The following is a 13,887-nucleotide window of genomic DNA, read 5'->3' as shown; positions in this document are numbered from 1 at the left end:
TAAGTCAAAGCTCTCAGAATACAGCGATGCAAAAATAATTATTTTCCTCTTCGCCACGACAGCACCCACTGAGAGAGGGGATCCGCCCCCGGAACAGGAAACCTACAGAGAGATAAATGGGGCGGTCCCCCTCGCTCCCTCAGTTTTGGTTTCCTGTTCCTGTAAAGGAACCCGCAGAAGAGGATTCCTGGTCTGGTAGCCGCCTGCGTGCAGAATATGAGCAGCAGGGGCCCCAGGACCGGAGGCAGCGTCGGGTGGAGAGGTATATCCCCCCCCTAGAGCTGGTAATGCAAGTGAGGCCGGAGGTGAGATTGGTGCCAAGGCTCACTGGGGAGGACGGTGAAATACCCCCCCCCGAGGGGGGCGCATTACAGGTAACAATAACCGGCCGGGCAATTTCAGTGGTGCCCCCCCCCCCAGCAAAGGGCCCGAGCGTTTGTGCTGGGCAGCGCTTCCGGGGGTCATACCTGTGGAGGGGAGAAGGACCCCGTGTGTTGGTGGCGGGGTGCAGATACCCGGGAGGCACAGCGGGACAGCCGCCGCATCAGTGCTCTGCTGTGAGCGAGCGCTTCCCCAGCAGAGGCAACCCGGAAGTGAAGAGAACTTCCGGGGTCAGACAGGAGGCAAAGATCGCGGGAGAACGCCCGCGCATGCGCAGAAGCGCAAAAAAAAAAAAAAAAAAAGAGAGGAAGAGGAGCAGCTATAGCAGCGGCTATAAAAAGAAGCCACAAACGCAGCGGGGGTGCGCAGTCATGTCGTCCTTAGATGACCCAGCTTCGCTCCCGTTAGGTCAGCCAGTGCAATCCCCGCATGGCAGTAGACAGAGCAGTGCTACAAGGAGAAGTAGTAGCACCAGGAAAAGTGGCAGCTCCAGGAAGGAATCTAGTGGACCTTCCAGGCAAGATGAGCCCTTGGAGAAAAAACGCAAAGAAAAGAAGTCGTCCCATGCCTCGCCTCAGCCTGGGTCGCGGACCCCGCAGCCGGTAGTTTACTGACGAAACTCAAGGGTGAGTGTTTTGTGGTCAGAATATATAATTGATGGCCTTCTCTTTCTGGTCCATACCCCCTTTAGGCTAAAAGAACGGAGAAGGCGAAACAGAGAGTGTGCCTTATGTTCTCAGCCCCTCCCAGACGGCCACCCTAAGAGATTATGCCAATCATGTATTGAGGAGGCCTTACAGGAGGAGTCCTCACGAAAGAAGGAGGATATCCGGGCAATTATAAGAGAGGAGCTACGGGCCTTAGGCGGCTCCAGTAGTTTGGGGGGTCACTCCTCCGCAAGAGAAATATGTTTGCCAAGAGGAGGAGCCTCGCTGGCGTCAAAATCGCCATCTGAAACCGGGGAACTAGATTCCGACAAATCCCAGGAATACCTTTCCTCAGAGGACGAGGACCAAACGTGTTTCCCCACGGACAGTGTCAGTAATTTAGTGAAGTCTGTCCGAAATACCATGGGGTTGCCAGAAAGTAAGGACCCCAAGACCCCACAGGACATAATGTTTGCAGGCATTTCCCGTAGAAAGGTCCGGGCTTTCCCAGTGGTACCAGCTGTTAAAGAGCTAGTTAAAAGGGAGTGGGAAAAACAAGGTCAAAGAACCTTCCTCCCCTTAACGTCAAAGCGTAAGTACCCCTTTGACGATGAGGAGTTAATAGCCTGGTCAAGAGCCCCCAAGGTGGATGCGGCAGTGGCCTCTACCTCTCGTAGATCCTCTCTGCCGGTAGAGGATTCGGGAACCTTGGCTGATTCTTTGGATCGGAAAACCGATACATTTCTTAAAAGATCTTGGGAGGCATGCACGGCAGCCTTTAAGCCCGCAATAGCAGCCACATGTACGGCAAGATCATTGTTGTTGTGTCTGAATGACTTAGAGGACAATATTAAGAATGTAGTAGCTAGGAATAGACTTCTTTCCTCTATGCCCCTCATTAAGGGAGCAGCGGCCTTCCTCTCCGACTCCTCCGCGGACTCTCTCCGGTTATCGGCTAGAGCGGCAGGACTGACCAATGCAGGCAGTCGGGCCTTATGGTTGAAGGGGTGGAAAGGAGACACACAAACAAAAACTAGACTGTGTGCTATACCTTGCCAGGGTAAGTACTTGTTTGGCACGGAACTGGATGAGATTTTGACAAAAGCGGGGGAGAGGAAGAAGGGTTTCCCTAACCCGTGTATTCCGTTCAACAGGAGGGCCTACAGGAAGCCGCCGTTTGGTAAAAAGAAGGACTTTAGACCCCAGGACCGCTGGGGAAATAAGGACCCCAAACAAAAGGGCAACCTATTCGGGAAGCGTCCCTTCAGGGGAGACAGATCCCGATAAAATCATTATACCGGTAGGTGGCAGGCTATTAAAATTTAGCCGCCAATGGGAGAAGGTGACATCAAATCCATGGGCCATGAATATCGTGTCATCAGGCCTGAAATTAGAATTTGTTCGGTATCCACCGAACTCCTTCCTATTGACTTCCATGAAGTCCCTGACACAGCAGGAAGCGCTGGAGATGGAGATTGCAGTACTGCTAACTAAACAGGTCCTAGTAGAGGTCCCAGACGACGAAATAGGGATGGGCTTTTATTCTCCTCTATTTTTAGTCCCAAAACCAGATGGCTCTTACAGGACTATAATAAATTTAAAGAAACTTAATACCTTCCTAAGACTGAGGTCGTTTAAAATGGAGTCGATTAAGTCTGCAATAAAGCTTTTGTTTCCCAGGTGTTATATGGCAGTCTTGGACCTAAAGGACGCCTACTACCATCTCCCCATATATCGAGGGCACCAGAGGTTCCTGCGGGTAGCAGTCTGGTTCAACGGTCGGATTCAGCATTTCCAGTTTGCGGCAATGCCATTCGGGCTATCCATGGCTCCTCGGGGTATTTACAAAATTGATGCTGGAAGTAATGTCGTATGTAAGGCTGAATGACACCCTAGTTGTCCCTTACTTAGACGACCTACTCATAGTGGGGAATTCTGTTTCACAGTGTGAAGCGAGAATAGCTAGGATTATCTCATCCCTACAAACACTGGGTTGGCTAATTAACTGGGAGAAGTCCAGACTAGAGCCAGTGACCTGTCAGAGGTTTTTGGGCCTGCAAGTGGACTCCGTAACTGAGGAGTCCTTTCTGCCGAACGCCAAAGTAATGGCCATAATCGATAAGATACAGAATACTACAGGAAGACCCGTAATATCATTGAGACAGGGTATGTCCTTGCTGGGGTCCCTGATATCGTGCATTCCAGCGGTGCAATGGGCTCAGTTCCACTCCAGAGAACTGCAGTGGGCTATTCTGCAGGAGACAGATAGACTGCAGGGGCGGCTGGAAGGGAAGATGTCCCTATCGCCCGAGGTGGTTGAATCCCTAAAATGGTGGTTAAATCCTTCCAATCTATCGAAGGGAGTACAGTGGTGGGTGACTCCCTCCAAAATACTCACCACGGATGCCAGCCCCTTAGGTTGGGGAGCCCATCTAGAGGAGCACATGGTACAAGGCTGGTGGCGTGAGGATGAAATAGAGGCCTCCTCTAATGTAAAGGAGCTAACAGCGATTTTTTTATGTGATATCTCACTTTCTCCCGCAGTTAAGGGGCACCCACGTAAAGATCCAGACAGACAATACCACCGCAGTGGCCTATATAAACCGGCAAGGAGGCACGCGGTCAATGCCACTGATGTCTATCGCGGGAAAGATCCTGGAAATGGCCGAGGTCCATCTTCTCTCCTTGTCAGCTCTCCATATAAGAGGAGTAGACAACTCCCGAGCAGACTATCTCAGTCGCCAGGCCCTATACCAGGGCGAGTGGGTCCTCAGCAGACACGTCTTCGAAATGATAGCGTCAGAATGGGGCAGACCAGAGATAGACCTATTCGCAACCAGAGCCTACAGGCGCGTAAAAAGGTTTGCTTCACTCTACAGGTCGGACAACCCAGACATTCTAGATGCCCTCCAAGCACCCTGGGCATTCCAACTAGCCTATGCCTTCCCTCCAATGGTGCTACTACCAACAGTAGTCAGGAAAATAAGACAGGAGAGGGCGAGGGTCATCTTGATAGCCCCGTTCTGGCCAAAAAGACCGTGGTTTTCATGGCTGAGAGCCATGTCAGTGACCGACCCGTGGATCCTGCCGCTGCACCAGAATCTTCTCTCGCAGGGACCCTGCTACCATCCACAGGCCAAAGCCCTGCACCTAGCGGCCTGGAATTTGAAAGGGAGCTACTGAGGCAGAAGGGTTTCTCAAAGAACCTAATCAATACCCTGCTACAAAGCAGGAAGGAGTCCACAACAAAAATATATGCTAAGGTGTGGAGGAAGTTCCTGGCCTTTCACCCAACAAAACTAGCCGGTGAAGTACCCATTACGGCCATTCTAGAGTTTCTACAAAAAGGCCGAGAATTGAAACTCTCAGTGAGCACTCTAAAAGTCCACGTATCAGCCCTAGGAGCCCTGTTTAACTATAACGTGGCAGCAAATAGATGGGTGACTCGGTTTATCTCGGCTTGTCAACGAGCAGAACCGGTGCATATGCCTCGGCTACCAGCGTGGAACCTTACTCAAGTTTTGGATGCCTTCACTCAGGCACCGTTTGAACCCATAAGCTCAGCATCAGTGAAGTGCCTCTCATTGAAAACGGCTATGCTAGTAGCCTTAGTATCGGCCAGGAGGGTGAGTGATCTTCACGCTCTATCAGTAGACCCTCCGTTCTTGTTAATAACACAAGACAGTCTGATTTTAAGGACGGACCCGTCCTTCCTGCCCAAACGGGCAACTAAATTTCATAGATCTCAAGAGATATGCCTACCTTCATTCTATGAGAACCCGTCAACACAGGACGAGGAGAAATATCACACCTTAGATGTGAAGAGAGCCGTGCTAGCCTATCTAGATAGGACCAGTCCCTGGAGGCAGAGTAGGTCTCTTTTTGTCTCCTTCCAGGGCAGCAGAAAGGGGTCTGCAGTTACAACGAGCACGATATCCAGGTGGATTAGAGATGCGATCACGATGGCATATTTGGCAAAGGGAGAAGACCCTCCACTGGGGATTAAGGCGCACTCCACTAGAGCCATATCATCCTCCTGGGCCGAGAGGGCGAACGTCCCAATTGAACAAATATGTAAGGCTGCAACCTGGTCTTCTCCATCTACCTTTTATAGTCACTATAGACTAGATTTGTCCTCTACTGAGGATCTAACTTTTGGTAGATCAGTCCTTAACACGGTGTGCCCGCCCAAGTGATTATCTCTGGAAATCTCTCAGTGGGTGCTGTCGTGGCGAAGAGGAAAAACCGGATTACTTACCGGTAATACTCTTTTGTAGAGTCCACGACAGCACCCGCTCACTTCCCTCCCGTAAGAATTTTTCACACATTGGTCTCCTTGGTGGTGGAGATTATGATTTAAGTTAGATATGTGATTAAACTTAGTAAGCTTAAAACTGCATAGGGGTAAGATAGATGAATCGCCCAAACAGTTTGACTAAAACATGTATGGCGGTTCCTCCGTTGTTCTCGGTAACACAAACTGAGGGAGCGAGGGGGACCGCCCCATTTATCTCTCTGTAGGTTTCCTGTTCCGGGGGCGGATCCCCTCTCTCAGTGGGTGCTGTCGTGGACTCTACAAAAGAGTATTACTGGTAAGTAATCCGGTTTTTTTATATAAAACAGTTTTTATTGTACAAAAGCGCCAAAACATAAAAAAAAATTATATAAATGAGGTATCGCTTTAATCGTACCAACCTGAAGAATAGAACTGCTTTATCAATTTTACCACACGTAGAATGATATAAATGCCCCCCCCCCCAAAGACATTCATGAATTGCTGGTTTTTGTTCATTCTGCCTCCCAAAAATTGGATTAAAAGACGATCAAAAAACTTCATGTACCCGAACATGGTACCAATAAAAACGGCAACTCGTCCCGCAAAAAACAAGACCTCACATGACTCTGTGGAACAAAATATGGAAATATTATAGCTCTCAAAATGTGGTGATGCAAAAACTATTTTTTGCAATAAAAAGCATCTTTTAGTGTGTGACAGCTGCCAAACATAAAAACCCGCTACAACGCCTCTTTCACATGTCTTGATATTTACGGTACAAGAGATGTCAGTGTACATGTGTAATACTTGCGGCACACGTGTGGCATGTGTGTGCCGTATCAGTACCACACACAGGCGCTAGGGAAGAAGCGTTACAGTAAGCGCTGTTCCCCAGCGCCGGGTGCTGCTCTGCCGGTGCACAAGCAGGGGAGAATGATGAGAGCAGTGTTCAGCACCCAGCGCCGTGGAACAGCACTTACTGTAACGCTTCTTCCCCGGCGCTGATGCATGTCACATGGATGACATCCATGTGAGTTATGCGGATGTTTTGTGGCCCGTGCTGACATTAAAAAATGGACATGTCAACATGTTTTGCCCACGGACACACATGTGCACAGACCCTTTCACTTGAATAGGCAAATAACGCTCCATTCCTCCTGAGTTTCTCCACATGGCTGCCCAATAGTATAAAATTCTGTGACACACCCATGGTGTCAATATGATCACTGCACCCCTAGATGAATTCATTGAAAGGTGTAGTTCGTAAAATGGGGTCACTTATGGGGGGTTCTGCTGTTTTGGCACCTCATGGGCTCTCCCAGTGGGTCATGGCACCTGCAAACCGTAACAGTAAAATCTGGCGCTCCTTCCCTTCCTAGCTCTGCCATGTGCCCAAACAGTAGTTTACCCCCACATAAGGCGTATCAGCGTACTCAGAACAAATTGCACAACAACTCTTGTGGTCCAATTTCTCCTGTTACCATTGGGAAAATAAAAAATTGGGGGCGAAAAGATCATTTTTATGATTTTTTTTATTTTTACGGCTCTACGTTATAAACGTCTGTGAAGCACTTGGGGGTTCAAAGTGCTCACCACACATCTAGATAAATTCCTTAAGTGGTCTAGTTTCCAAAATGGTGTCCCTTGTGGGGGGTTTCCACTGTTTAGGCACATCAGGGGCTCTCCAAACGCGACATGGCGTCCGATCTCAATTCCAGCCAATTTTGCATTGAAAAGTCAAACGGCGCGCCTTCCCTTCCGAGCTCTGCCATGCACCCAAACGGTGGTTTACCTGCATAAACAGCTCTGGCAAAAATTAAGAGACCACTTCCAAATGTTCAGTTTGTCTGATTTTTCTTTTTATAGGTATATTTTTAAGTGAAATGTAAATTGTTCTTTTAGTCTACAAACTTTTGTCAACATTTCCAAGCAAAAATTTTGTTTTATTTTTCTGAAAAGGAGAAATGGTCAAAATAAAAAAACAGTGCTTTCAGACCTCAAATAATGCAAAGAAAACAAGTTCATAATCATTTAGAAACAACAATACTAATGTTTTTAACTCAGGAAGAGTTCAGAAATCAATATTTTGTGGAATAACCGTGATTTTTAAAAACAGCTTTCATGCGTCTTGGCATGCTTGCCACCAGTCTTTCACATTGCTTCTGGCGCAAAATTTTAAGCAGTTCCTGTTTGCTTGATTGTGACTATCCATCATCCTCTTGATTACATTCCAGAGGTCTTCAATGGGGTTCAGGTCTGGAGAGTGGGCTGCCCATTACAGGGTTTTGATGTGGTGGTCTCTTAATTTTTGCCAGAGCTGTATGAGGTATCGGCGTACTCAGGAGAAATTGCACAACAACTTTTGGGGTCCAATTTCTCCTGTTACCCTTGGTAAAATTGGATCTGAAGTAAAATTTTTGTGAAAAAAAAGTTAAATATTCATTTTTTTTTAAACATTCCAAAAATTCCTGTGAAACACCTGAAGGGTTAATAAACTTCTTGAATGTGGTTTTGAGCACCTTCATGGGTGCAGTTTTTAGAATGGTGTCACTTTTGGGTATTTTCTGGGTATTTTCTATCATATAGACCCATCAAAGTGGCCTCAAATGTGATGTGGTCCCTAAAACAAATTGGTGTTGTAAAAATGGGAAATCGCTGTTTAACTTTTAACCCTTATAACTTTGCAACAAAAAAAAATTTTGGTTCCAAAATTGTGCTGATGTAAAGTAGACATGTGGGAAAGTTTTTCATGTGACATATCTCTGTGATTTAAGGGCATGAAAATTCAAAGTTGGAAAATTGCAAAATTGTCAACATTTTTGCCAAATTTCAGTTTTTTTCACAAATGAATGCAAGTCATATCAAATAAATTTTACCGCTAGCATGAAGTACAATATGCCAAGAGAAAGCAATGTCAGAATCACCGGGATCCAAGGAAGCGTTCCAGAGTTATTACCCTATAAAGGGACAGTGGTCAGAATTGTAATTAACCTGGTCATTAACATACGGACCACCCTTGGGGGTAAAGGGGTTTAGGGGATAAATGTGCAGTGAGGCCAAGTGTGAATTTCTGTACAATAATAACAGAGTTTTACTTTATCCTGACTTTCCAATTTCTTTTAAAACCGACTAACTTCAAGGAGAATTGTGATAAACTACATAAAACACATTACCCCTGTTCCATGATATATCTGTAAGCTGTGTGTGACTGATGGCTGTAATATACATTTATTCACGCCTGCAGGAGATGTGTTGGCATGGCTCCAGCCCTGGTTTCATGGAATCACTCCAAGTCAAAAATTATATTATGTTTTCAGTCCTAAAGGATTCAGATTCCTGCACAATCTCTCCTGAAATGGGGGCGCTAATACTTTCTCTACTCTTATCTTTGACTGTCTAATATTTTTTCTTGAAACTCATCTAACAGAAAATATTGGCCCTTACAATAGTTTAGATTGCCAAGAATCAACAAGCCCCATAGTGTAATTACTCCAGAGAGGTTTCACCACTAGTTACTCATTTATTACTGATGAAGATTGTTGTTTGATCATTTCAGTAGATATGTTATTGTCTATAGTTACAGTTGTTGACTACAGTAGTTAGTTCCCAAAATACTCTGATAACCAGTTCCCGCAGCCAGTTTTGGGTTCCTAATCAGGGCCCATTTTTCAAATCTGATGTGTGTCATTTTACGTGGTGATAATTATAGAATTCTTCACAAAATATAAACCCCATTTTTTCACTTTCACAAAGGTTAATAGCAAACAGATGGACCTCACAAATTATTTTACAACTTCTCTTGTATCCGACAATACCCTATATACGGTTGTACATTACTGTCTGGGCACACTTCAGGGTTGAGAGGGGAAGGAGCGCCATTTATCTATTTGAATCCAGATTTTACTGGAATAGCTTGCAGACACAATGTATTAGGAGCTTTGTTTGTGGCCACCTGGCAGCTCAAAAGATGACCAATACGAACAGGCTTGACGCTATCTACTCCATTTTCCTGATCCCAGGGATTGTCTTGCTCATCACCCTTCAACACCTCTACATGGAACTGGACTTACATAGAGATCCCCTTGGCTTGTGGCACAGGGTTGCCTGCTGTTCGATGGTGTGATATGGAAAGAAAAATAGTAGCCGGGTCAGAACCAGTAAGGTAGAGAAAATACTAAATCAGCAGACGTAAGAGTAGTCAGCAAACAGGACGGGATCACAACAGGAAACAAATACACAAGTCGGGAGCTGAGCACAGAAGTCTGAACCAGAGGAGAACAAGGCTGTATCTGGCAGCTGCCTTCAACATGCTTCGAGCTTTCGTAGAATATGGTGCTATCCAATTGGCTGAATCAGGGAGCAGATTACTTCAGCTGGACAGTACACACACCCATACTGCCAGACTGGATGGTACTACTTGTCCCGGGCACCCTAATCTTAGTGGCTGAATCGAGCCTATGTCTTCTAGAGCTTCTGGTTTCATTGTCTACTCCATTACCAGTCCCAGCTGCCATATGAATAAGGACACACCTGGTGACGTCAAAGGAGCAGATCCCAGAATTGATATGATACACCATCTGCAGAAGCCCTAATATGACAAAATTTCAGAAAATCAGAGCTGTAGAAATCCCCATAAAATGAATCCATTTTGGAAATTATAACTCTCAGAGAACTAATCTATTGAAGTAATGACTATCTTTGAAACCACAAGCACTTTCCAGAAATTAGCGCACAGTGGATGTGGGAGAAAAAAACTGCACATTTGTCATTTTATTACCCAACACATAGTGCCGATTGTGCTCCAGTAGACACACACACCGTAAATTAAATGGGTTCTTCTCACTATAGTAATGCCAAATACATGTACAGTAGTTTGGGCTCACTGAAAGGCTCAGAAGCGAGGGGGAAATTTGACGTCGGGAGAGTGGTTATTGCCGGATTGGTTAATGGAAGCAATGTTAGTTTTCAAGAGCCTTTGAGCCACTAATAAAGTGGAAACCTGTTTTTCCACTGACAGATGATGGACCTGAGTGGGGACTTGTTTTTTCGTTAGATGAATAGAATTTTTTATTGGTAATATGTTTGTCAACATAACGAATCTTTGTGGCTTTTTATTCCATATTTGGGAGGCAGAATGGTCAAACAGTTGAACACCACGCTCGACTGGTTCATCCTATGAGAATTTCTATTAGACTTTGAACTGTCATTTCCTTGGTGAAAAATTCAATGTTTTTACATAACTTGCCATTTTTACAGACAGTTTAAATGACATTCAAAGATATTTTATTCAAAAATAATAATTGGTTTATATCTTGGCAGATAACTGTACCAGGAGATCAGAGCTGACATCTTCAATTTTTAAATCGGATGATCTTGAGATCCCACAGCATACAATTGAAGTGAATGCCATTACTTCAGATATACCATCATCCCTTCAGAGCAAAGATCTGTCATCTGATCCTATGAAGCAGGTCCTGTCTTCTGATTCATTAGCGACAATGAAGGAAAATCAGAGTCACAAAATAAGCATTAAAAAAGGAAATACTCCTAAATCAAAGAAGCTATTTTCATGTTCAGAATATGGAAACAGTTTTCCCATCGAAAAGTCTTTTCTTAAACATCCAAACATTCACACAGTGGAGAAAAGATTTTCTTGTTCCATGTGTGGAAAATGTTTTAAACACAAATCACATCTTGTTAGTCACCAAAGAACTCACACAGGGGAGAAGCCTTTTTCCTGTTCAGAATGTGGGAAATGTTTTAACCAGAAATGCAATCTTGTTATACACCAAAGAACCCACACAGGGGAGAAGCCTTTTTCATGTTCAGAATGTGGGAAATGTTTTATACAGAAATCAGATTTGGTTAAGCACCAGAGAACTCACACAGGGGAGAAGCCTTTTTCATGTTCAGAATGTGGGAAATGTTTTATACAGAAATCAGATTTGGTTAAGCACCAGAGAACTCACACAGGGGAGAAGCCGTTTTCCTGTTCAGAATGTGTGAAATGTTTTAAACAGAAATGCAAACTTGTTATTCACCAAAGAACCCACACAGGGAAGAAACCATTTTCATGTTCAGAATGTGGGAAATGTTTTAACGAGAAATCAGACTTGGTTAAACATCAGAGAACTCACACAGGGGAGAAGCCTTTTTCATGTTCAGAATGTGAGAAATGTTTTACACAGAAATCAGATTTGGTTAAGCACCAGAGAACTCACACAGGGGAGAAGCCTTTTTCCTGTTCAGAATGTGAGAAATGTTTTAACAAGAAATCAGCTTTGGTTAAGCACCAGAGAACTCACACAGGGGAAAAGCCTTTTCCATGTTCAGAATGTGGGAAATGTTTTAAGCTTAAAGGGAATCTTGTTATACACCAAAGAACTCACACAGGGGAGAAGCCTTTTTCATGTTCGGAATGTGGGAAATGTTTTAACCAGAAATCAAATCTTATTACTCACCAAAGATCCCACACAAGGAAGAAGGCTTTTTCATGTTCAGAATCTGGGAAATGTCTTACACAGAAATCAGATTTGGTTAAGCACAAGAAAATTCACACAGGGAAAAAGCCATTTTCATGTTCAGAATGTGAGAAATGTTTTAACCGGAAAGCGAATCTTGATTGCCACCTGAGAACCCACACAGGGGAGAAGCCTTTTCCATGTTCAGAATGTATGAAATGTTTTAATCAGAAATCAGATTTGGATAGGCACCAGAGAACCCACTCAGGGGAGAAACCTTTTTCCTGTCCAGAATGTGGGAAATGTTTTAACCAGAAATCAGATCTCATTAAACACCAGAGAACTCACACAGGGGAGAAGCCTTTTTCCTGTCCAGAATGTGGGAAATATTTTAACCAGAAATCAGATGTCGTTATACACCAGAGAACCCACACAGGGGAGAAGCCTTTTTCCTGTTCGGAATGTGGGAAATGTTTTAACTTTAAAGGGAATTTTGTAATGCACCAAAGATCTCACACAGGGGAGAAGCCTTTTTCATGTTCGGAATGTGGGAAATGTTTTGTAAGGAAATCATATCTTCCTAGTCACCAAATAATTCACACAGGGGAGAAGCCTTTTTCCTGTTCAGAATGTGGGAAATGTTTTAACTTTAAAGGGAATCTTGTAATGCACCAAAGAACTCACACAGGGGAGAAGCCTTTTTCATGTTCATAATGTAGGAAATGTTTTAATAAAAAAAAATGTATTTCTTAAAGGGGTTGTCCATTACTAGGACAACCCCTTGTCAGTCCTCATGTTTGGCCTATTTCAAATAAAAATATTCATACTCCCTTTCCGTGCCAGTGTTGTTCCAGTTGTCTTGGCGCTCACGTTCCTGGGGCTAATGTGAGGCTGTTACATAATTGGCGCTGACTTCACTGTCCCTGACTTCAGATATAGTTGGGTCGCCCTCCCAGGACTGCAGGGTACTCGGTACCGGGCCCAATGAGCTTCAATGGGAGATGTCACGGCAGCTGGGACCCGGCCCGTGGCCCTGGGCGCCCATTGTAACAAAGGGGGAATGTTCAGAGTGCTTATGATGATTAAAGTTTATGAATGATTCGTGACGCCACCTGTGATATTCGGCAATGAAGATGTTAAGCCGACGCTGCAGACAGATCCTCTGGGACAGATGGTGTGGTGGAGCGATGATGGTGTAGCCCTCCACAGGCAGGGCTGTAGTCCCAGGGCTGTGTAGTGAAGTGACACATAGATGTTGTAGTGTCGGGAGCAGCGGAGGTAGCAGTGCCGGGCAGGTTGACGCAGGAATAAGTGGAGGACACCAGGGCATGTAGTTCCAAAGCTTTACTCACAGTCTGTTGTGGCACAAGAGCCCGCATCCATGCCGTGTCCTCCAGGTGAGGAGCTCAGCCAACTTCCAGACAAGATGAAGTACACCTTTCCAACACTCCACCAACATATGTGCCTTTTCTGAACGTCTCCTCTTAGCGCCTTTAGTGAAGTACTCACAGTACTGAGTTCCACTGGAGTTCCTCTTGTCAGATGTTTCCATGAACGCTACTTGCATGGCAGACAGCTGTAGCCTGCTTCGGGGACTCCTTACTACCTAGTCCCGGCTCACACACGTTGCTGTTGTGCCCCCAAGCCTGGTGTGGGAATAAAGTGGTGACAACTTCTATTCCTCCGGTGTCTGCTGCAGGACCATTAGTATCCATACAACCTCGGGGACCGGACCCCGGCCTTGCGCTTAGAACTTGTTCTCCTCTAACCCTAATCCTTAGTTCTCTTCTCACGTTACGTACTAATCTTTCCCTTATGGAGAGTCAGGCTTTCTATTGTTCCTTTCCTGTGCCAGCGGACCAGGTCACTGAGGTCGGCTGCAGCACTTCCTTCATCCGTCTCACTCAGGGATCTCCTTTCACAGACTGACCTCATCAGACTCCTGTGACAAACTGACTAAATCCTACACCCTTCCCGCTCTTTTGAGTGCAGACTAAACTCCACCCGCCTCCCAGTACGCTTCGTGTTCCAAGCAGGGAGCCACCAAAGGTGCTTTGCTACACTACTGTGGTGTGTGGGATGCAGGTGTTGGAGTGTGGTCAGGTGTCTCCACCTTACCTGA

The 13,887-nt window shown here is 45.3% G+C and overlaps 1 protein-coding gene across 2 annotated transcripts in view; it reads left to right on the top strand.

Moving 5' to 3' along the window:
* The window catches only part of LOC141072986 (uncharacterized), a 60,913-nt gene extending 48,317 nt beyond the window's left edge, over window positions 1–12,596 (top strand). For both annotated transcript variants that reach the window (XM_073560253.1, XM_073560252.1), the window contains one exon: window positions 10,624–12,596. In XM_073560253.1, the coding sequence (XP_073416354.1) occupies window positions 10,624–12,479 (1,856 nt within the window). In that variant the 3' untranslated portion in view covers window positions 12,480–12,596. The remainder of the gene's footprint in view (window positions 1–10,623) is intronic.
* Window positions 12,597–13,887: the final 1,291 nt, after the last annotated feature.

The sequence above is a fragment of the Dendrobates tinctorius genome, unplaced genomic scaffold (genome assembly GCF_039654945.1).
Source record: "Dendrobates tinctorius isolate UK_male_01 unplaced genomic scaffold, ASM3965494v1 ptg000294l, whole genome shotgun sequence".
Classification (NCBI taxonomy): Eukaryota; Metazoa; Chordata; class Amphibia; order Anura; family Dendrobatidae; genus Dendrobates; species Dendrobates tinctorius.
This window is presented reverse-complemented; position numbering and strand designations above follow the sequence as displayed.